This window comes from Talpa occidentalis, unplaced genomic scaffold, assembly GCF_014898055.3.
Source record: "Talpa occidentalis isolate TD23 unplaced genomic scaffold, MPIMG_talOcc4v2.1 talOcc4.5, whole genome shotgun sequence".
NCBI lineage: Eukaryota > Metazoa > Chordata > Mammalia > Eulipotyphla > Talpidae > Talpa > Talpa occidentalis.
Window position 1 is genome coordinate 39,052,312 of NW_023604861.1, and position 18,369 is coordinate 39,070,680.

At 39.5% G+C, this 18,369-nt stretch overlaps 1 protein-coding gene across 2 annotated transcripts in view; it reads left to right on the top strand.

The window, feature by feature from the left end:
• CNMD (chondromodulin) overlaps nucleotides 1-12,297 on the top strand; it is a 31,743-nt gene extending 19,446 nt beyond the window's left edge. The window contains exons 5-7 of one of the 2 annotated variants that reach the window (XM_037526920.2): nucleotides 2,729-2,882; nucleotides 7,805-7,971; nucleotides 11,739-12,297. In XM_037526920.2, coding sequence (XP_037382817.1) covers nucleotides 2,729-2,882; nucleotides 7,805-7,971; nucleotides 11,739-11,951 — 534 coding nt within the window. In that variant the 3' untranslated portion in view covers nucleotides 11,952-12,297. Of the gene's footprint in view, nucleotides 1-2,728; nucleotides 2,883-7,804; nucleotides 7,972-11,735 lie in introns of both variants that reach the window. The other variant, XM_037526919.2, reaches the window with a different exon arrangement.
• Nucleotides 12,298-18,369: the final 6,072 nt, after the last annotated feature.

An 18,369-nucleotide genomic window follows, 5' to 3' on the forward strand; every position in this document is an offset into this window, starting at 1 on the left:
CATGCCAGGCTTCTACTAGTCCATCATCTTAGATCAGCTACCAAACCGGGGAATTTTTAAAGCTGGCTGTCATGTCCTGTGTCTTCTCCTTCCGACTCCCAGTTTCCCTAACCATCCTGGGACATGTTTTCCAGAACCTTATTGCTCTAGTTATCCTCCTTGGGTCATGTTACAGTGTTGCTCCCAAACTGTGCTGTTCAGAACCCAAGGCAGAATTGTTCGTGTGAACCTCCTAGCACAGTGTGTAAACAAACCAAGGCCTCCTGTATTCTGACCCTTGAACTTTTCTTACTGCATTGCCTTTTTTTTTTAAGTCATGTCACTCAATTTCTGTTAAGAAACCTATAGTTTCTTAGAAATCCCTGACATTCCTCCATAAGGAGACATTTCTTCTCTCCTGTTATCAAGGACCACCTCTCCAGCCAGAGCTAACCCCTATCAAATCAGAAGTTGGCAGTACATTTCCTGGGCTTTTCTCAAATACAAATTTTTCTTCCTGATTTCTTTGTAGTAAATTTGGGAAAGACATGAAAGAGAAAAAAAATCACCCACAATTGTATAGTCCACAGCTAGCTAATGTTAGTGTTCTGGTGAATTTGTTTCATGTTCTGGTGATATTCTTTTCATAATCGAAATTATGCTGTTGTACATTCTTATTATTTTCACTTCGTTTTAATTCTTTGAAAATGTAGATTATAATGGATGTGTTGTATGTCATATGATTATAATTTTAAGTCTTTTGTTCTTGAATACTTCAAATATCCTCAATTTTTCATTGTCAAATAATAATTCAAAATCATTTTTATATTCACTGTGGTGAGTAGTTTTGTATTTAAATATTTGTCTGCATCTAATTCTTTTTTTAGCCCATAGAAATAGATTATTTTTCTTGTGTTTTAGTTGTTTGTACTGTGCATGATGAATGAAACCACATTCAGACAAAATGTTTGTGTGAATTAAGAATGTGTTTGGCTGTCAGTGGCAGGAGATCACACTAAGAGTGACTTAAACAAATAGGGATGTTTTCCACCACAGCACAGATCATGGAGGTAGGTAAATGCAGGCATTGACTCAATGGCCGGCATCGCAGAGTTTTTGGCCTTTCCTCGTGGTTCCAAACATCAACCATGCATACCAGGAAGAAAGTCAGGAAGAGGAGGAGTGGTGCCAACCAAGACTTCTCTTGAGCTAGGGAAAGCAAAAGGCTTCCATCCCGCCCCCCGCCCCTGCACACTTCAGCCTGGATCTCATTGGCTAGAGCAGGTCACACAGGCACCCCTCACTGCTGGAGAGGCCAAGAAAACCAGTGTCTTTTCTAGCAACAGACGTATTATCTCCTCAAACAAAAGCAGGGTTGTGTGCAAGGAAAAGGAGGGAGGAAGGAGAATTGGGTTGGTCATTCAGCATATATGCCACAGTTTATTAACATTCCTCACTTGTGGGTTGCTTGTATATGCATTATCCGACTCGCCCCACTCTGCCCCCACTTTAGATTATGATGGGGTAGATTTATGCACCACTTCTTGCTCTCATAAATTTTTCATTAGTTTTATATAACTTTAGAAAGCTACTATACCCAAAGAGCATTCATTTCCTGCATGCATCCATTTAATTTAAGGTAAATAACTGGATTACCTGAATGTTAGCTTCCTCCAATAACTTTAAGTTGTTTTAATGCAGCCATGTGCCTGGGGGAGAAAGCATAAATGAAGTGCTGCTTTTAGCTAAAAATAAGAAGAAAACATTTTAATATCTCCAACCTATTGCAAAAACATAAGCACATGAAAGGAACAAACTGGCAAAATAAATTTGTCTCCTGGGTTATCAAACCATTCTCAGCATCTTGCCATAGAAGTAAATCCAGGGTTTAGCTTTGAAATCTCTGTGGTGTGCTTGATGTGAGGAACATCTGAAATATGTTTTGTTATAGCTGGGAAATGTAGAAATGGTTTATGTTAAATAATACTTTGAACTCAAGACATTAAAGAACCAATCACTTTTTTTTTCCATTGTTGTTCGGGAGCTGCAGAACAAAACCCCAAAGGATTTTCACTTCAAATGAAAGGTTCCTCTATCCTTTATAAGATTCCAGGGTCCGTTCAATTGCTTTTCCTCAAAATCATCTTTGATCAAAAACATCAGATTAACCCAAATCTCAAAGTTGGTATCAAGTAATTTTCACTTCTACTCAGGATACTCAGATTCACACATTCCAGCTACCCAAAGGCAGGGTGACATGAGGAGGGATGTTGAATATTGTGAATACAACTCCAAAGAAAACATAGTAGAACCTTCCAGCGTATGTGCATGCCCACATGTGCACAGGCACACACGCATACACACACACTCATTAAATTGTCATACGATAGGGGCCTCCATGGTAGCTTGAGGATTAAGTCTCAGCGCTATAACTGCTGTGGCCTGAGTTCAATCCCCAGCCAGGGAGCTAACCCACATGGCACAGCAGACCTCTCCTGTCTTGCCCACTACTCCCCTCAGCAGTGTATTTCAGTAGACATGCTTGTTCTGCTCCCCACTCTGTCTCTGGTGAATCCTCTCATCCTACCCCCTGCACCTCTGGCCTGTACCCCAGTTCTTCTATGCAGTGAGTCTTTTATTAAAAAAAGTTGTTGTGAGACAAAATAACATTTTACTATGTGAATCTTAATATGCAGCCAATTTCGACTGTCCTCTTCGCTCAGTGTATTTCATTTTTACTTTCTCACAGGAAGGCAAGATCATGCCAGTTAAATATGAAGAAAATTCTCTCATCTGGGTGGCTGTAGACCAGCCTGTGAAGGACAACAGCTTCCTGAGCTCTAAAGTCTTGGAACTCTGTGGCGACCTCCCTATTTTTTGGCTTAAACCAACATACCCAAAAGGTAACATTTTAAATTACCTTAATCTGCTTGGAATTCTCCCCGTTCTCATGTGAGGTTCCTGGAACCCTCCACAGGCCTGGCCAGGTAACAGGGAGGATAAATCAGGATGCACGTCACAGTGCCACAGCGTGGCAGTAATTGGCAGGGGAGCTCAAAGGGAAGGGAAATGACAGCCATGAATGTTATGGGTTAGGACGGAGCCACCAGGTTAACAGGAATCAGATTAGAACAGCTGCATCAACTGCAGTTTTTATTTATGACACTCCCTCTTCTCTCCCCTCTGCCCCTTCATTTCAGTTGTTTGCACTTTTCAATTTTACATTTTTTATTCCTAAGGCATAGAGTCGAGGGACCAAAAAGCTGTCATACCACCAAATCTTTATTGTGTTCATCCTTAGACTTATGGGTACAGTTGAGATTCCTCAAGTTCAAGACTTGAGCATCAGCTTCCAAGTCTGGTGAAAATAAACAAAGCGCCCCTGGGATTCAGAGCTAGGTTGGAACATATTTTTGAGCTATTTCCGGTGGGGACGGGCAGCTGTATGCTGTGGGCCTGGCTCTTTCCCCTGAGGTTGTCCATCTCCAGAGGTACACGCTCTTATTTCACCCACACTTATGTCATCCCACTGGCTCCCAAAGGTCTATTTTGTAACGCTGTCGCAAATGTGGACGAAAGGCCTTTCTTCTAGCACAACTGAGATAGGACGTGTTTTCTGAAAGATGTTATTGAACACTGAGAGAAAACAGCATGGAAATAAAGAAAATACTGGCACTAAACCACCATGCTTAGGAGGAGGAATGGGCAGTTACTGTTTAATGGGTGCAGAGTTTCAGTTTTGTAGATGAAAAAAGTTCCAGAGGTAGATGGAGGTGGTTATTGCGCAGGATTGTGAATTACTTAATGTCACTGAAGAGCACGCTTAAAAAGGTTAAAGTGCTGTAAATTTTGTGTCTATTTTACCACAGTTAAAAAAAAAAAAAAAAAAAAAAAAAGCGGATCTGACCCCAGGTTTACAAAGCCAGGCTTCTAGGTCTGCTAAGGCTAACTTACTCCTACAGCTCACAAGTCATCTTGTTGTTCCAAAGTTTGGATAAAATGGTTACTTTCTAGCCCAGACACAGCACATCGGATGCAATTTGTAAGCCACTGGCAGTAGCTTTCTGGAAGAGTGGGTTGAGGGGGACCCCAAGACTACATGCAGGCTTGGTGAGAAAGGATGCTGAGAGCAGTGTGTGCCACACTCAGGGGCCTGGGGAGGGGCTGTCATGTGGAATGTCACTTTTGCCAGCCCTGCCTCTTGCCCCAGTGGGTGGTTGCAGCTCACAATTCCGTGATACTTGCCTCATTCTGACTTTGAGTCCTCCACCTGTCTCCATCTGGAATGGGTCTTCCTACATTCCATTTCCCAGGAACTCCTCCAATACCTTGTCACCTTCCACAGCCAAGGACAAGTCTCTGACTCTGCCACCATGTAGAGCTCTCCCTAGTCCTTTCTGTTGGAGGACACATCTCTTATCCATGGAGTTCATTCATTCATTGAGCAAACATTTCATGAAAGCCTATAATGTACCATTTACTCATTTTAGACACTTGGGGTGCACTGGTGATGAGAATAGCTGAGGAGCCAGGCAGGCCCTCGAAGGGAGACAGTAAATCAACATTGAATTAAAACAGAAGACTGAGGGCCTCCCCGGTGGCGCAGCGGTTGAGCGCTGGGTTGCGAAACTGCCCGCGGCCTCTGCGGCGCCGGTTCGATCCCGGGCTGCTCCCCGGCCACCAGAGGAGGGTCCCACATGGCGCGCAGACCTCTCCTGCCGCCTGCTGCTCCCCTCAGCAGTGTACTTAGGTCCTTCTGCCTGCTCTGCTCCCCGCTCTGGCTCTGGTGAATTCTCTCGCCCTCCCGCGCTTCTGACTGTACCCAGTGCATGTATAAAACGAAAACAAACAAACAAATAAATAAATAAATAAAACATGCCTCTATTTAAAAAAAAAAAAATGTATGGCTAAGCATTTAAAAACAAACAAACAAAAAAAAAAACAACAGAAGACTGAAAACAAACCCTAGAAATCATGACTACAGAACTGAGGCTACCAGAGGGGGGTTTGGGGTGTGGAAAATGAGGGAAAGGGGCTCAGAGGACTCTGATGGAGCATTAGGGGTGCCTTGGTGGCGGGTGTGTGTGGTAGCATACATATGAAGAGGTGTGAACCTGTACTCCTAAATCATATACAGTGTGGAAAGTCAACATTACCTCAATAAAAAAATTTAATATTTAAAAATTCCTAAAATAAGTTGTATGGTATGATGGAGATGCTATGGAAAAATAATGGAGCCGGGCAAGAGAGCTGGAGTAGGGATGGAAAGACAGCGCTACTGGTGATTCTAGAAGGGCTGACAGAATGAGAACCTTCACACTTTGGAAAAGAGCTTGTTCTCAACATCCAAGATTCAGCTTGATCCTCACAGATCAACTACAAGGCCCCAACTTCAGTGTTCGATCATCGCAGCCTCTGCAATGCCAGTTCGATCCCTGGCTGCTCCCGGGCCACCGGAGGAGGGTCCCACATAGCGCGCAGACCTCTCCTGCCGCCCGCTGCTCCCCTCAGCAGTGTACTTCGGTCCTTCTGCCTGCTCTGCTCCCCGCTCTGGCTCTGGTGAATTCTCTCACCCTCCCGTGCTTCTGACTGTACCCAGTGCATGTATAAACAAAACAAACAAACAAACCAGCAAACAAATAAATAAAGCATGCCTCTATTAAAAAAAAAAAATGAGGGCTTTTTATCACGATTGAAAACGTGTTAAGTGCGATAAGCCAGACACAAAAGGGCAGCCATTGTAGTATTGCACTTATGAGGTATCTAGAACAGAAGTAGATTGGTGGTTGAGACTGTAGAGACAGAAAGTAGAATGGTGGTTGCCAGGACCAGAGGAGGGGGTTAGGGAGCTGTCGAGGATAGTTTCTCTTTGGAGGATGAGAAAGAACTGCAAGGTGAGGAGATGGTGACACAGCGCTGAGAATGTCTTTCATGCTACTGAATTGTACACTTCAAAATAGTTTAGATGGCAAGTTTTATCTTGTGTGTTTTAGCACATTTACAGAATATCTATGTAAAAAAAAAAATTGCACAAGTAAAAAAATAGGGAATTCCCCCCAATCTTTAATAGTCACATTTTACAATAAAATCAAGACAATAAAACCCTCTCTGAGGATACCTGACTCCCCACCACCAAATCCTGACAAAAATCCCTGATTCAAGGGTCCAGCAGCCCCTGCCCTTGGATCTTTTGGCTACAGGTCATCACCATCACAGAGCTAAATCACAGAGACACTGAGAATGGCACCTGGCCAAGGTCAGAACAAAGGTCAGAGCTCCTAGCTGCTGAGCTCTGGCTGGGTGCCAAGCACTGAGCCAGAGCTTTAATTTTGTCATTTCTTACTTACTAACACCAACAGCTGTCTGGGTAACTTCTAATATAGCCATTAGACCGATGAAGAAACTAAGGCTCACAGAGATCAACTCGCTTGAGCTCATTCTATTAGTTAAAAGAGGTGGCGTTGAGGTCTGAATCCACATCTCCCTGATGCCTCTCCAACCATGCCTCTGAAACCAAGAAGCCATCTGTGGAAGCTCTCCCTGGCTGTTAATCATGTCTAAGTTCTCCTAAGTAACACAGCATGACATGATCATCATGTGATATGTTGAGTGCCTATTATGTGCTACACACTGCCACAAATCCTTAGATACAAAGTCTCGTTAACTCCAGATTTTTATCACTATCCTGTGAATTCATTACTATTGTCATCCCTATTTTACAGTAGAAACGTGCTCAGAGAGACGCCCAGCCACACTGTGATGCTCTCTCTTTTACTCAGCAGCCCCAAGTCAGGCTGCAGGCCTGTGAGGCAGTGTGGTTTACCAGAGCACTAGGCTGGAATTCCTCCAGAGAGGTTCACATTCAGCTCCTCTCTGCCACCTGTTCTATACTCTTGGTCAAGTCACTTGGTCTTTCTAAGCCCTCATGTATAAATACCTGCTTTAGTAACATACATCTGAAGATGCGAGCCCTACATCATATACAGTGTTGTAAACCAATGTTCCCTCAGTTAAAAAAAAAAGTTACAAAAAAAATAAAAATTCTGCTTTTTCTACCCCATAGGAGCTTTTAAAGAATCAGTCAAAATAACAAATTTTCCTAACTCTAAGTCTTTCTATCAATCCATTAGGGATGCACTGGGCTGCAAGCAACAGACTACCTAATCAACAGTAGTTTCAACAAGTACAGTTGATTTTTTCATGTAGCTGGGACTGTGGAGACTGATTTCCGGTATTATCGTCTATTCAGTGACAACATCAAGTCTCTTCCTCGCTTACCTTTTTGCAACCTGTAGCGTGCTGGCTTATTCTCATGCCTATCACTTCTGATCACAAGTTGCCTCTCAGAACCCAGAAGCACATCTCCATTCAAGAGAGGAAGACAGGACAGTAGAGGCCAAATCTGTCCCCTTTTACCAAAAAGCAAAAGCTTTCCCAGAAGCTACGCTAGCACATTCTGTTTATATCTCACAAGCCAGCAAAGTCTCATCTGGCCACTTCTAGTTGCAAAGGAGGCTAGGGAATTGAGTGATAATTCATTTTTTCAGACCTTATAGCAGAGGCTGGCAAAGAAAAAGGAGATTGAGAACAGATTTTTATCAGCTGCCTTGCAATGTGTACTTTAATGACTATTATAAAACCAAATGCTACTATTTGTATGTTTATCTACTAACTCAAGACTGAAGCATGCTTTATTATTATAAAAATCATCAGTAAAAATATAGGTAGCAGCTAGTCAGGTGTTTTGATATCCTTTCCTAATGGTTTTCAGACAAACTTCTTGAATTATTAAAATAAAGGAATTAACTTATAATTTTTGGGGCAGATATCCAGAGGGAAAGAAGAGAATTGGTAAGAAAAATTGTTACAAGTACCACAAGAAGACCAAGCAGTGGACCACGGGGCAATCCAGGCCCTGGAAGACAGAACAATGAAACCAGACCCGATGTTCAAGAGGATTCAGAGCCTTTCAACCCAGACAACCCCTACCACGTACGTGCTGGTGTTTCCATGACATGCTCAGACTACTGCAGCCATGTGACAGTGCAGTGGTGCTGTATCTACTGGTGGTTTCAAATGAGCACTTAGTATTCCACTGAAACTTTTACTTAATTATTTTAAAATTACATCTTAACTGATTTGTTTCAAGGTTTATAAATGAAGGTAAGAATATTTAAGCAGTGCTTCTGTCGTATAAAAACTGATTGGCTTTAATCCTTATTCAAAGGCTTTTTTTTTTTTTTTTTTGGTCACAGGTAACTCCATTAAAGCAAATTTGTGTTAGAAATTTGATTATTTTTAAAATGTTTCCAAGAGAGCCTTGGAGGCAATTCAGAGTGAAAGTATTCTTTTCCCTCCCTTTATGTCCACTTTACTCATCCATTGAGCAGGTACTTGTTGAGAACCTGCCCTCTGCACACTGCCTGTCAGGAGAAATATTTGTGTTTGGGTCTTGTAGTCAGAAGGGAGACAGACTCATACAGGAAAAACAATTTAGACTGAGAATTGGTGTTTGCAAGATGACACCAACAGGCTAAAAACATCCTAAATCTTTGAAGAAATATTACTTACCATTACTATACTTTGCAGAGTGAAAATAGAATACTATTTGTAATGTTTTATTTTTAAGATTTATTTATACAAGAACCGGGGTACAGGCCAGATGCGCAGGAGGGTGAGAGGATTCACCAGAGACAGAGTGGGGAGCAGAACAGGCAGACTGACTGAAATACACTGCTGAGGGGAGCAGCGGGCGAGACAGGAGAGGTCTGCTTCGGATGTGGGATTCTCGCTGGCTGGCCAGGATCGAACCCGCACTGAGAGGCTGCGGACAGCCTCACAGCACAGCGCTCAACTGACTGCACCACCAGGGAGGCCCTGTAAACATGTTTTAATTGAAAAAGACAGGCATATTTGTATTTTTAAACGGTATGAATGGTTCTACAACCATGAGTTTCTCTTCCACCTCACACCCCTCCCAGTGCAATCTAACAATACCTCTTTTCTCAGTTTCTCTGCATAAGACACACACACACTCAACTTGACACGAACATGTAAAAACTTCTATACCGCACTTTCTTCCCAGTTACCAGGCAGCATTTTTGAGGTTGATCTATATTTTCTACACAGACTTACCTCATTCATTTTAATGGCCACCTCGAATTCCATTGTGTGGATTTACAGAAATTTAGCTAGTTCTGCTTTGATGGACACATAAATCACTTCCCTTTCTTTTGTTGTTACAAATATATTTAATAGTCTCTAAATCCTTGTACATGCCTCGTAGGGTTATGGGAAGGTGTCAAGTGAGGTAATAACTTCAGCAACCACCATTAAGTAATGCAGGTGAAGCTCTTAGTAGTGTTTGACATAGTTAATGCTTAATGTATTCATGTAATCAGGGTTGAGTCTTATTAAACCTCTTGTACACAAGTGGAAGTATGTCTTTAGCACAAATACTGATGCATGGGGCTCTTGGTAGAAGGAAATTTTACATTTTAATGGAGAATACCAAATTGTTTCCCAAGAAATCACACCACCTACACATCTTCAAATAGTGATTACTTACTATCAAACTTTAAAATACCTTTACTAATTTTTGGATGTGAAATTCTAGCTCATGGTTTTATTGTGCCTGTCTTTACTGTTTATGGCCGAACATTTTTTCACAGACAGGTAAGTCATTCGTATATTTTTTTTTATACAACCTACTTTCATGTGTTGCAAATATATTTCTAGTTTATCATTTTAGGCTAATATATTTTGATTTAGAGGGGAAAATATTTAATTGCCCAAGGCTTATCAGGAGATGCAGGACACCACAGTACTTTATTTCCTAAAGCTTAAGGAATAAAAAAAATTAAATCTAAATAGGCAAACAAAATTTAGTATCTTTTTTTTTTCCCAAGTAACTGGACTATTTGAATCCGGTACAAGGGACAAGGGCATCACATCAGCCTCTTCTCAAAAGGGCAGGATGTGACTTTACCCTGTTTCCAGACTTTAGTGGTTCACGTTTCTTGAATAACTCAAATTTATATCCATTTATTCCTTTATTACCTGTTGAGTTTTAAGCATAAACACCTCCCATGATCTCAGTCCTTTACAAATTCCTTTAAGGAAATACTTTAGGTAAGCCACCTGAGTTTTCTTCCCAACTTTTTGATCCTAATAAACCTTCACTTCACCCTGAGATGAAGAAATGCCTCAACCAACAAACAGGTTTACCACAGAGGAGTTAGCTAAAATAGGTGGTTTTCTTTTTACTATTTCAGATAAGGAATAAAATGGAGCTTGAATTAAAAAAAAATTGTAAGACCTTAATAACAAATTTGAGCAGACTACATCAGATAGTGTTAAGACATTTGTTAGGTTTGATAATGGCAGTGTGGTTGTACAGGAAAATATCCCTCACTCTGGTGGTGCAGTCAAAAATATATTTAATGGGCCTTCCTGGTGGCGCAAGGGTTAAGACGCAACCTATGAAGCTATCCACAGCCACGGCAGCACGAGTTCGATTCCCAGCCAGCCAGGGAGCAACCCACATGGCGCAGCAGACCTCTCCTGACTCACCCGCTGCTCCCCTCAGCAGTGTACTTCAGTCAATCTGCCTGTTCTGTTCCCCACTCTGTCTCTGGTGAATCCTACCCCCCCACACACACCTCTGGCCTGTACCCCAGCTCTTGTATGCATAAATAAATAAATCTTTAAAAAAAATGTATTTAAGGATGAACAGTCATAATGCCTTCCAAATTGACTTCAGAATTAACAACAAAAAAATCAAGTACATTTGTCAATTGTCAAATCTAACTGATACTCGATAAACATTTCCACATTCCAATGTAAATTTTCATAATAAAAAGCATGTCCCCACCTCCCAGTTGAGAACTGTTTGCATACAAAAAGGCATAGGATTGCTTATGTTTCCTTTAAAAGCATAACCTGTGTTTGGTGCTGCAACTTCCAAGTTCAGTTACCTTCGGGAAAGATTCTTAAATTGAATAAGGAATTTACTTTGACAAGGGCTTCTGGGAGATGTAATGCAATACCATGTTAAAGAGGTTACCCCTAGAAATCCATAAAAAGGAAAACCCAGTGCATACATTTGGCAGGGGTAAAGTTCCTCCAGTTCTGGGCTCTTTCCCACAGTGAAAATGCAGACTTTTACCCTATCAATATTACTTTGTTTTTATTTAGCTGTAGTTATGGTAACATTTAAGGTCTTGAATTCTTACACATTATGCTATATCTTTCCCGAGGGGTAAGAGATCCTCACATTGAAAAGAAGGCGGGAAAAGCTAAATTAGTGTTTAGACAGTGCAACTGGAATAGCATGTTGGCCTAGATCAGTGAGTTTCAAAATGTGCTCCCAAGAGCCCTGGAAGCCATTACTACAAGAAGGCACCAGTCTTCAAGTGACTTAAAATTAGTAGTGGCAGAAATGCTACTTTTGAATCATGCTTCCTTTTTGTTTGCCTATTTAGAACAAGTTTGAGTCACTATTGAGTGGTAATGATAGTTCACTAAAGGCAGGGAGAAATTTAGCATGACATTTAGAAAGCCCACCTTTCTGCCAGTACCAGATTAGGTAGGTGTAAGTTACTTAATGTTGAAAGGAATTCTGCAGTATAAACACCTTACAGAAAATTAGACTGATTTTTTTATAGCAGTGTAATATTGAAGATCTTATTGAAAACGTGTGCATGCTATAAACTCATTATGAAGAAAACACAAAATAAATCTCCTTTGTTTCACAGCAGCAGGAAGGTGAAGGCATGACATTCGACCCTAGACTGGATCACGAAGGAATCTGCTGTATTGAATGTAGGCGAAGCTACACCCACTGCCAGAAGATCTGTGAACCCCTCGGGGGTTATTATCCATGGCCTTATAACTACCAAGGTTGCCGTTCAGCCTGCAGAGTTGTCATGCCATGTAGCTGGTGGGTGGCCCGCATCTTGGGCATGGTGTGAAGACACTTTATATAGCAGGTGCTGTAAAAGTAAGAACTCAAGAGACAACCAAAGTGTGAGGTATTTTGATGCTGAAGGGATCACAAAGCATTTTATACTCAATCTGGGTGATATTATTCAAGATACTTTTAACAGATATTTCTCAGTTGCCTTATAGAACTTTACCCAGAATGTGCAGATATACTGAATGAGTAGTTTAAATCTAACAATGTCATAATATTCCTATTACTTGCTATTCTTACTTGCTTCGCTTTGCCAGTAAAGCCTGCTTGTAATACTTCCTTCCCAGGCTGTTTTGAAATAAACATGAAAAATTATTGACAACTTGTCAGAGATCTCAATTGTACACTTGAATTCCTTTTAATCAAGTCACTAAAATAATTAAGTTGCTCTCAGTTATCTGTACAGAATCCTTCAATTGTTCTTAACCTTTACCCTCCTTCCCAGTCTTTAAATGTGCCCCCAGAGGTCCCAGAAAAAAACAAGGAAAACAGACATAGAATAGAATCTACCCAGGTAAACACTGTAAACTTCCAGGAGGTAGTTCCTGGGAAGTTCTGCATCTAGAGTATGTGATTAATAGGTGGCTGTTCTATGTTGAGTCACTTCCAGGAGAAGAGCATTAGGATAAAGATGGAAAATGGTTAATGATAAATCAAACGTGAGGAGACTTTCATTGACATTCTGAAAAGCAGGTCTTCACACCCTCTTCAATCTGTTCTTAGGAAGTGGTCACTGGGCATGAAAGAGGGTAACGATTTCTACCTTTGTAGTACAAATCAGGCTCATGTTGTAGTCCAATTACCAATAAGTTACTCTCCCAGGAATAGGGCTGACAAGGCTGCTTGCCAGATACAGCTGAGGAAAAATGGCTTATTTATCTGTAATGACAGAGTCTCCTGGGCACAAGATCTTTAAAAACTGAAATACTAGATCAGGAAGATGGACAGGTATTTCACGTATTTGACATTTTAGCTTTGAACCCCAGTTCAAGAGGTAAAGAACTTTCTTAGGGAAAGTTTTCCATTAACAACACAAGGATTAAGAGAAATGACAGAAGAGGTCTTGATACCATGATCTCACTAACATCCCATATTCTAAATATACTTTATTACTTTATGTCCTGTTTGCCAACTTGAGCCTGTAAAGTCAAAGAATTTTTAAAACCTGGTTATTAGATAATGCTCACATGCCTGTACTTAACAGAATACACTACAAGCGAGGTCTCAGGAGGAAAGGGATGAAGACATACACTGATGTGTCACGTTCACCTCCATACTTTTCTCAAGCAGTTACTTCCTGCAGTTATGAATTTATCAGCCTTTAAATTACTGTCACTCCATTAACCAAGCAATCATGTGCCAACAGTTCTGCCCACCCTCTCCAACTCACCACCCAGCTACCTGTATTTCGCTCTAGAAATAAAACTCAGTGATGCTAACCCAGAAAAGCTTTTGGTCTACTGAGATACAGGTAATTAGGATTCACCAATGGTCTTGATAAAGATGGGAACAGTAGGCTTCTTGGAGAAGGGAATGCCTCTGTGAGGTCTTGAAGGTAAAGGAGTAACGTGAAGGTGACAGAGGAAGGGTATTCCTGGCACAGTAGTAGTTCGAGTGAAGTTAGAGGTGTGAAGTTACATGGTTCAAAGCAGGTCAACAACACTCAAGTTGAGATAGGAAACAGCAGATGGAAATGTAGGCAGCAGCTCTATATTGAATGTTACCTTTGGGCGTGTATGTATTTGGTGGATAAGAAATAAGGAACCAATAAAGAGGTTTCAGATGAGGGGTGTAGTGTTTCCATTTTAGATGAATTACCTTGGTAGCTTTCTATGACAGAAGCAAGCAGGTGCTTATCAAGGAGAGCATTTAAGGGAAGGCAGGCTACCTCCTGAAGAGGTGCTCCCTTTACAAAGCACCATAATTAAATGGGAATGTTGGAGATGGTAACTGACTTCATAAATGATGGAATTACGTTATTATGAAAAGTCACTAAATATACAAGTCAACCAAAAAAAACTGATGTTTGAAGGGCAGAGTGAAGCTCACTAGATTACGGATAGGAATGACATTAGAAATTCAAATTGTATTCATAGAAGAAAACTAAAGGTCTATTTTGAAAGAGAACATACAAGTACACAAAGAAAGAACATTTGATACAGGAAGAGAGGACACTGAAGAATACAAACTCTTCACAAAATAGTAATGATTTCCAGATTTTTAACCAAAATAATACAAAAACTGCAAATGCAGCTTAGTTTGCTGTGCTGAATTATTAACTACACATACACACACACACAGACACACACACATTTTAGTGATATATCTGTATTTTTAAATATTTATTTAATGGTGTTTTAAGCCAAGTCTATGGACATTACAGGTTAAGTTTCAAGGACTGAGTTTGACTCAGATTGGAAAAACCACTGTACTTTCTGATGGAGTTGCTGCTGCATCAGCACACAGACAATGAAGATACGGGATTACAAGGTTTCATTATGTTGAAATGTTCTTTCCATGTTACATTAACTTATCTCACTGAAATATGCCAACAAATTTCTATTGAAATTTTTAAATCCTATTAACCTCAACCTTATACCACTCTCCCACCACCATCTCAAATAACTGACACTAAAAAAGTAAATATTTTGGAATAATCAACCAACTGAAAGTTTACTTCTTACACCAGATTTTATTACACTCTGAAATATAAGCTACATTTTTACAAAATAGAAAATCTTCTGTGAGTGGTTAACTTAATTTTACTTTTGTGTAAGCTGAATATGCTATTCTGCTTTATGAACATTATATAGAAATGGTCACAATCTTTTTTTTTTTACTGATTTATTGAAGGGAAGGAAGGCGTTGACAAAAATCTATATACACAATCCTAGCAGCAGATCTTAAACATGAAAGTGCAAATTTGCAAGTCAATGATGCAGACTTTAGCAAGAACATTTTATAGGCAGAATGAGTTTGGGTGTGTTTATAAAAGAAAGTCAAATTCCTTTTAAGGGCTTTTGTACATATATGCATGCTTATATTCTATATGCATACAGAGATTTTACTTTCAAAAGCCCAACATAATATTAGAATCAAATTTACAGATCAGGTTAAGTTAGTGTTCAATGATTTAATAAAAGGACTCAACAGTTTTTATTTAAACTGTTGACATTCTAAATAAATTAGTTTCTATGTACTTACTGTGTAAAGGTAAGTACATCTCTACATATATTTATACACATACGACCTAAACCTAGCAAACAGGTGATGTTATTTTCCAAGGTGTTTGGCTTATTGAAACTTTTCCACATCTTAATAGCTTTTAAATAAATTATATAGAAGTCTTTATTAGCATATGTTATCACTATAGTGATAAAAATCACTAATAGTATACCCAAAAAACTTAGGTTAAAACACCACGTTATTTAACAACCATTTGTTTTAAGAGGTATTCTATGAGTAATAACTTTACACGTCATATTCCTATTCTGTGTCTGCTCCTTTATAAAAATTCTTTATACATCACATTCCTACAATTGAATCAGAACCCCAAAAGATTCAATCCCTTTTTCTCATCTTTAACAGATTACAAAAATTTTAATAATCAATGAGAAGAAATTTCTTGGAATAGCCTCTGTATACTATTTTCTAAAATTAGCATTATATTTGCAAATTTATTTGCAACTACTTTTTAAATCATGATTTCTGTGGTTTCCCATCTGTCCTTCAGCCTTCCAAAGTGTATTTAATTGCTAAAAATTATCTTTTCAACTGGCTAAAATAAAGTTTATTAACCTTAATTCATCTTTTTATAATTAATTTGCTTTACATTGACATAGTCAAAGACCTGGAATAAACTAGTCAAGCATGAAATTTCTCTTAGAAGGATATAATGCTTTTAAATTTTTTTTCCAGTTAACACCATATTTATTCCTGGGCCTCCCCTGGTGGCGCAGCGTTTGAGCGCTGGGCTGCGAGGCTGCCCACAGCCTCTGCAGCGTCGGTTCGTTCCCCGGCCGCCGGCGAGGGTCCCACAAAAAAAAAAAAAATTATTCCTGTTTTTGTGTAACTATACAACTATGTAGTAAAAATCTCCACAGGATGTACCCTAACACACATTCTACAAACTTTACTGAATCAGCACCATCATTTTAAATATTCACTTAGCATTAAACCAATCAAGCAACTTCAGAGAATACTTAAGTAGCTAGAGTTTAGTACCTCATTTATAAGTCAGCACTACGCCATGGCTGTAATTATTATTATTCTAGTATTCTCTCAATTTTATAATACCAATTGGTGAAAAACTGACATCCTGCCCAAATAATCTCAACTTGTTTCACTTTGACAGAAAAGATGCTATATGGATTCAGTATCATAAGGATCCTAAGACCCTAATGACAAAAGAACAATCATTAAGCATCTTTTCTCTGCCTTTGTATCAATGCAAGAGGCAAGTAAATCCCTTTATTCCTCAAAATCAATGTTTTTTTAAAGCAATAGCCCAGGTCACTGAAAACATAGACTTACTGGGCCCTACTCCAAACCTACTGATGCAAAATCTCAGGAGGAAAGCCAAGAAAGCCTGTGTTAACATCAAAAAACAAAAGACAAGCATCCCAGGTAAGGATTATTGACCATTAAGTTTGAGAACCACTACTTTATATATTATGTGAAATATCTGCCCAACACTATTTTAGTTATCTGATATTTGTGGGAACTGTCACAAGGCAGCACAAGATTAGGGTAAATAATTTAAGTTTTAAGGGGTTAGATTCACATTCCACCAACAACTATATGTTTGAATTATGTTTAAGAACGGTTATGAGGGTCTCCCTGGTGGTGCAAGGGGTTAAGACGCAACCTATGACGCTATCCCGCAGCCACTGCAGCACGGAGTTCGATCCCCCGCCAGGGAGCTACTCATATGGCGATAGCAGACCTCTCCTGACTCGCCGCTGTTCCCCTTGGCAGTGTATTTCAGTAAGTCTGCCTGTTCTGTTCCCCACTCTGTCTCTGGTGAATCCTCTCACCACTCCCCTGCCCCCACACCTCTGACCTGTGCCCCAGTTCTTGTAGGCATAAATAAATGAATCTTAAAAAAAAAAAAAAAAAAGGAACAGTTATGAAGCGTATGAGTGCTATGGATAAAAAGGCATCTGCAAAACCAAAGGTGGACTAGACAGTACTTATGATAGCTTTCAGCTCTGAAATTTTATTTTTCTTTGTTTGGTCTCCTCATATTACAGGGAACAATACATGTTTAAGGGAGTAACTGATATCAAAACTATTTTGAGTCTTGGCAGATGGCCCATAACATGTCCTGCTCATCTGATTTTAATGATTCTATTAAACATGAAATTCTACATACTTACTCTGAAGTCCCTGTTCACAACCAGTCATTTTATTGAACCCAATTCTGTCTCAGTAATTTATTCTGCGAAAACTGTATTTATGCTCCAGAATAAAATATAGCTTGGTTAAACAAAGATTAAACTAAATTGGGTATTACCTGTAATTTAATGAATAAGGAGAAAAGGGCAGAAATAAGGAAAGCATTGAGCCTGAGTGTTCCCCATATACTCATCAATTCATATACCACAACTCAAATTCATTCACATGAATACCATGAAGTATAGAGTAATTCCTGACAGATTTATAAAGTACATTTGCATGTATACACATCCGATAAAAATCAGAAAATTTTTAAAAATGGTTACTGATAAAAATTTTCACAGCACTAAAGACAACAGGATTTTATATTAAGCTGGGACAAGCCCTAGCTTTGGCTATCATCATCTCATCTGTATTGTCTGCAAGACCCTGTAAGATCTAGGCCTCCATTACCTGCTCAACCCGCTCACTCTATTTCAGCTGCAGAGTCTAACAGTTTCACTAACACACGAGGCTTCACGTTTTGCTTTTCCTTCATCTGGGACCTATCTTAAAATTTTAACTACCTGTTACCCTCTTTACAGTTTTCTTCCTTGGTACATAGTATCATTTAACATACATTTCTCTTATTTCCACCCTAAGTTAAGCTTATTCATAAAGGCATGGAATTTTGTATGTTCACCAGCATACTCCTCCTAGTGCCTAGAACAACATCTGGTAGATGTTTGGCACTCAACGTTGATGAATGAATGGGTATATCATGAACCATGCATTCTTCACTTACTGTGTTAGTGTATCACCTACCATGTAGTGAAGACCCACTCCAAGAAAAATATGTGAGTTTTAAAGAAAAACCTCAGTTTTCCAATATTGTAAAAAACTTCAAAAGTACACAATTCTCACTAAAGAGGGTCTATAGTATTAAATAGTTCACATTTTCTTTGGGGGATTTCCAGAAAAAACATACTAGTAAGCAATTAAGAATTTTTGTCTCCAGAAGTTGGTGTGCTTATAAATGA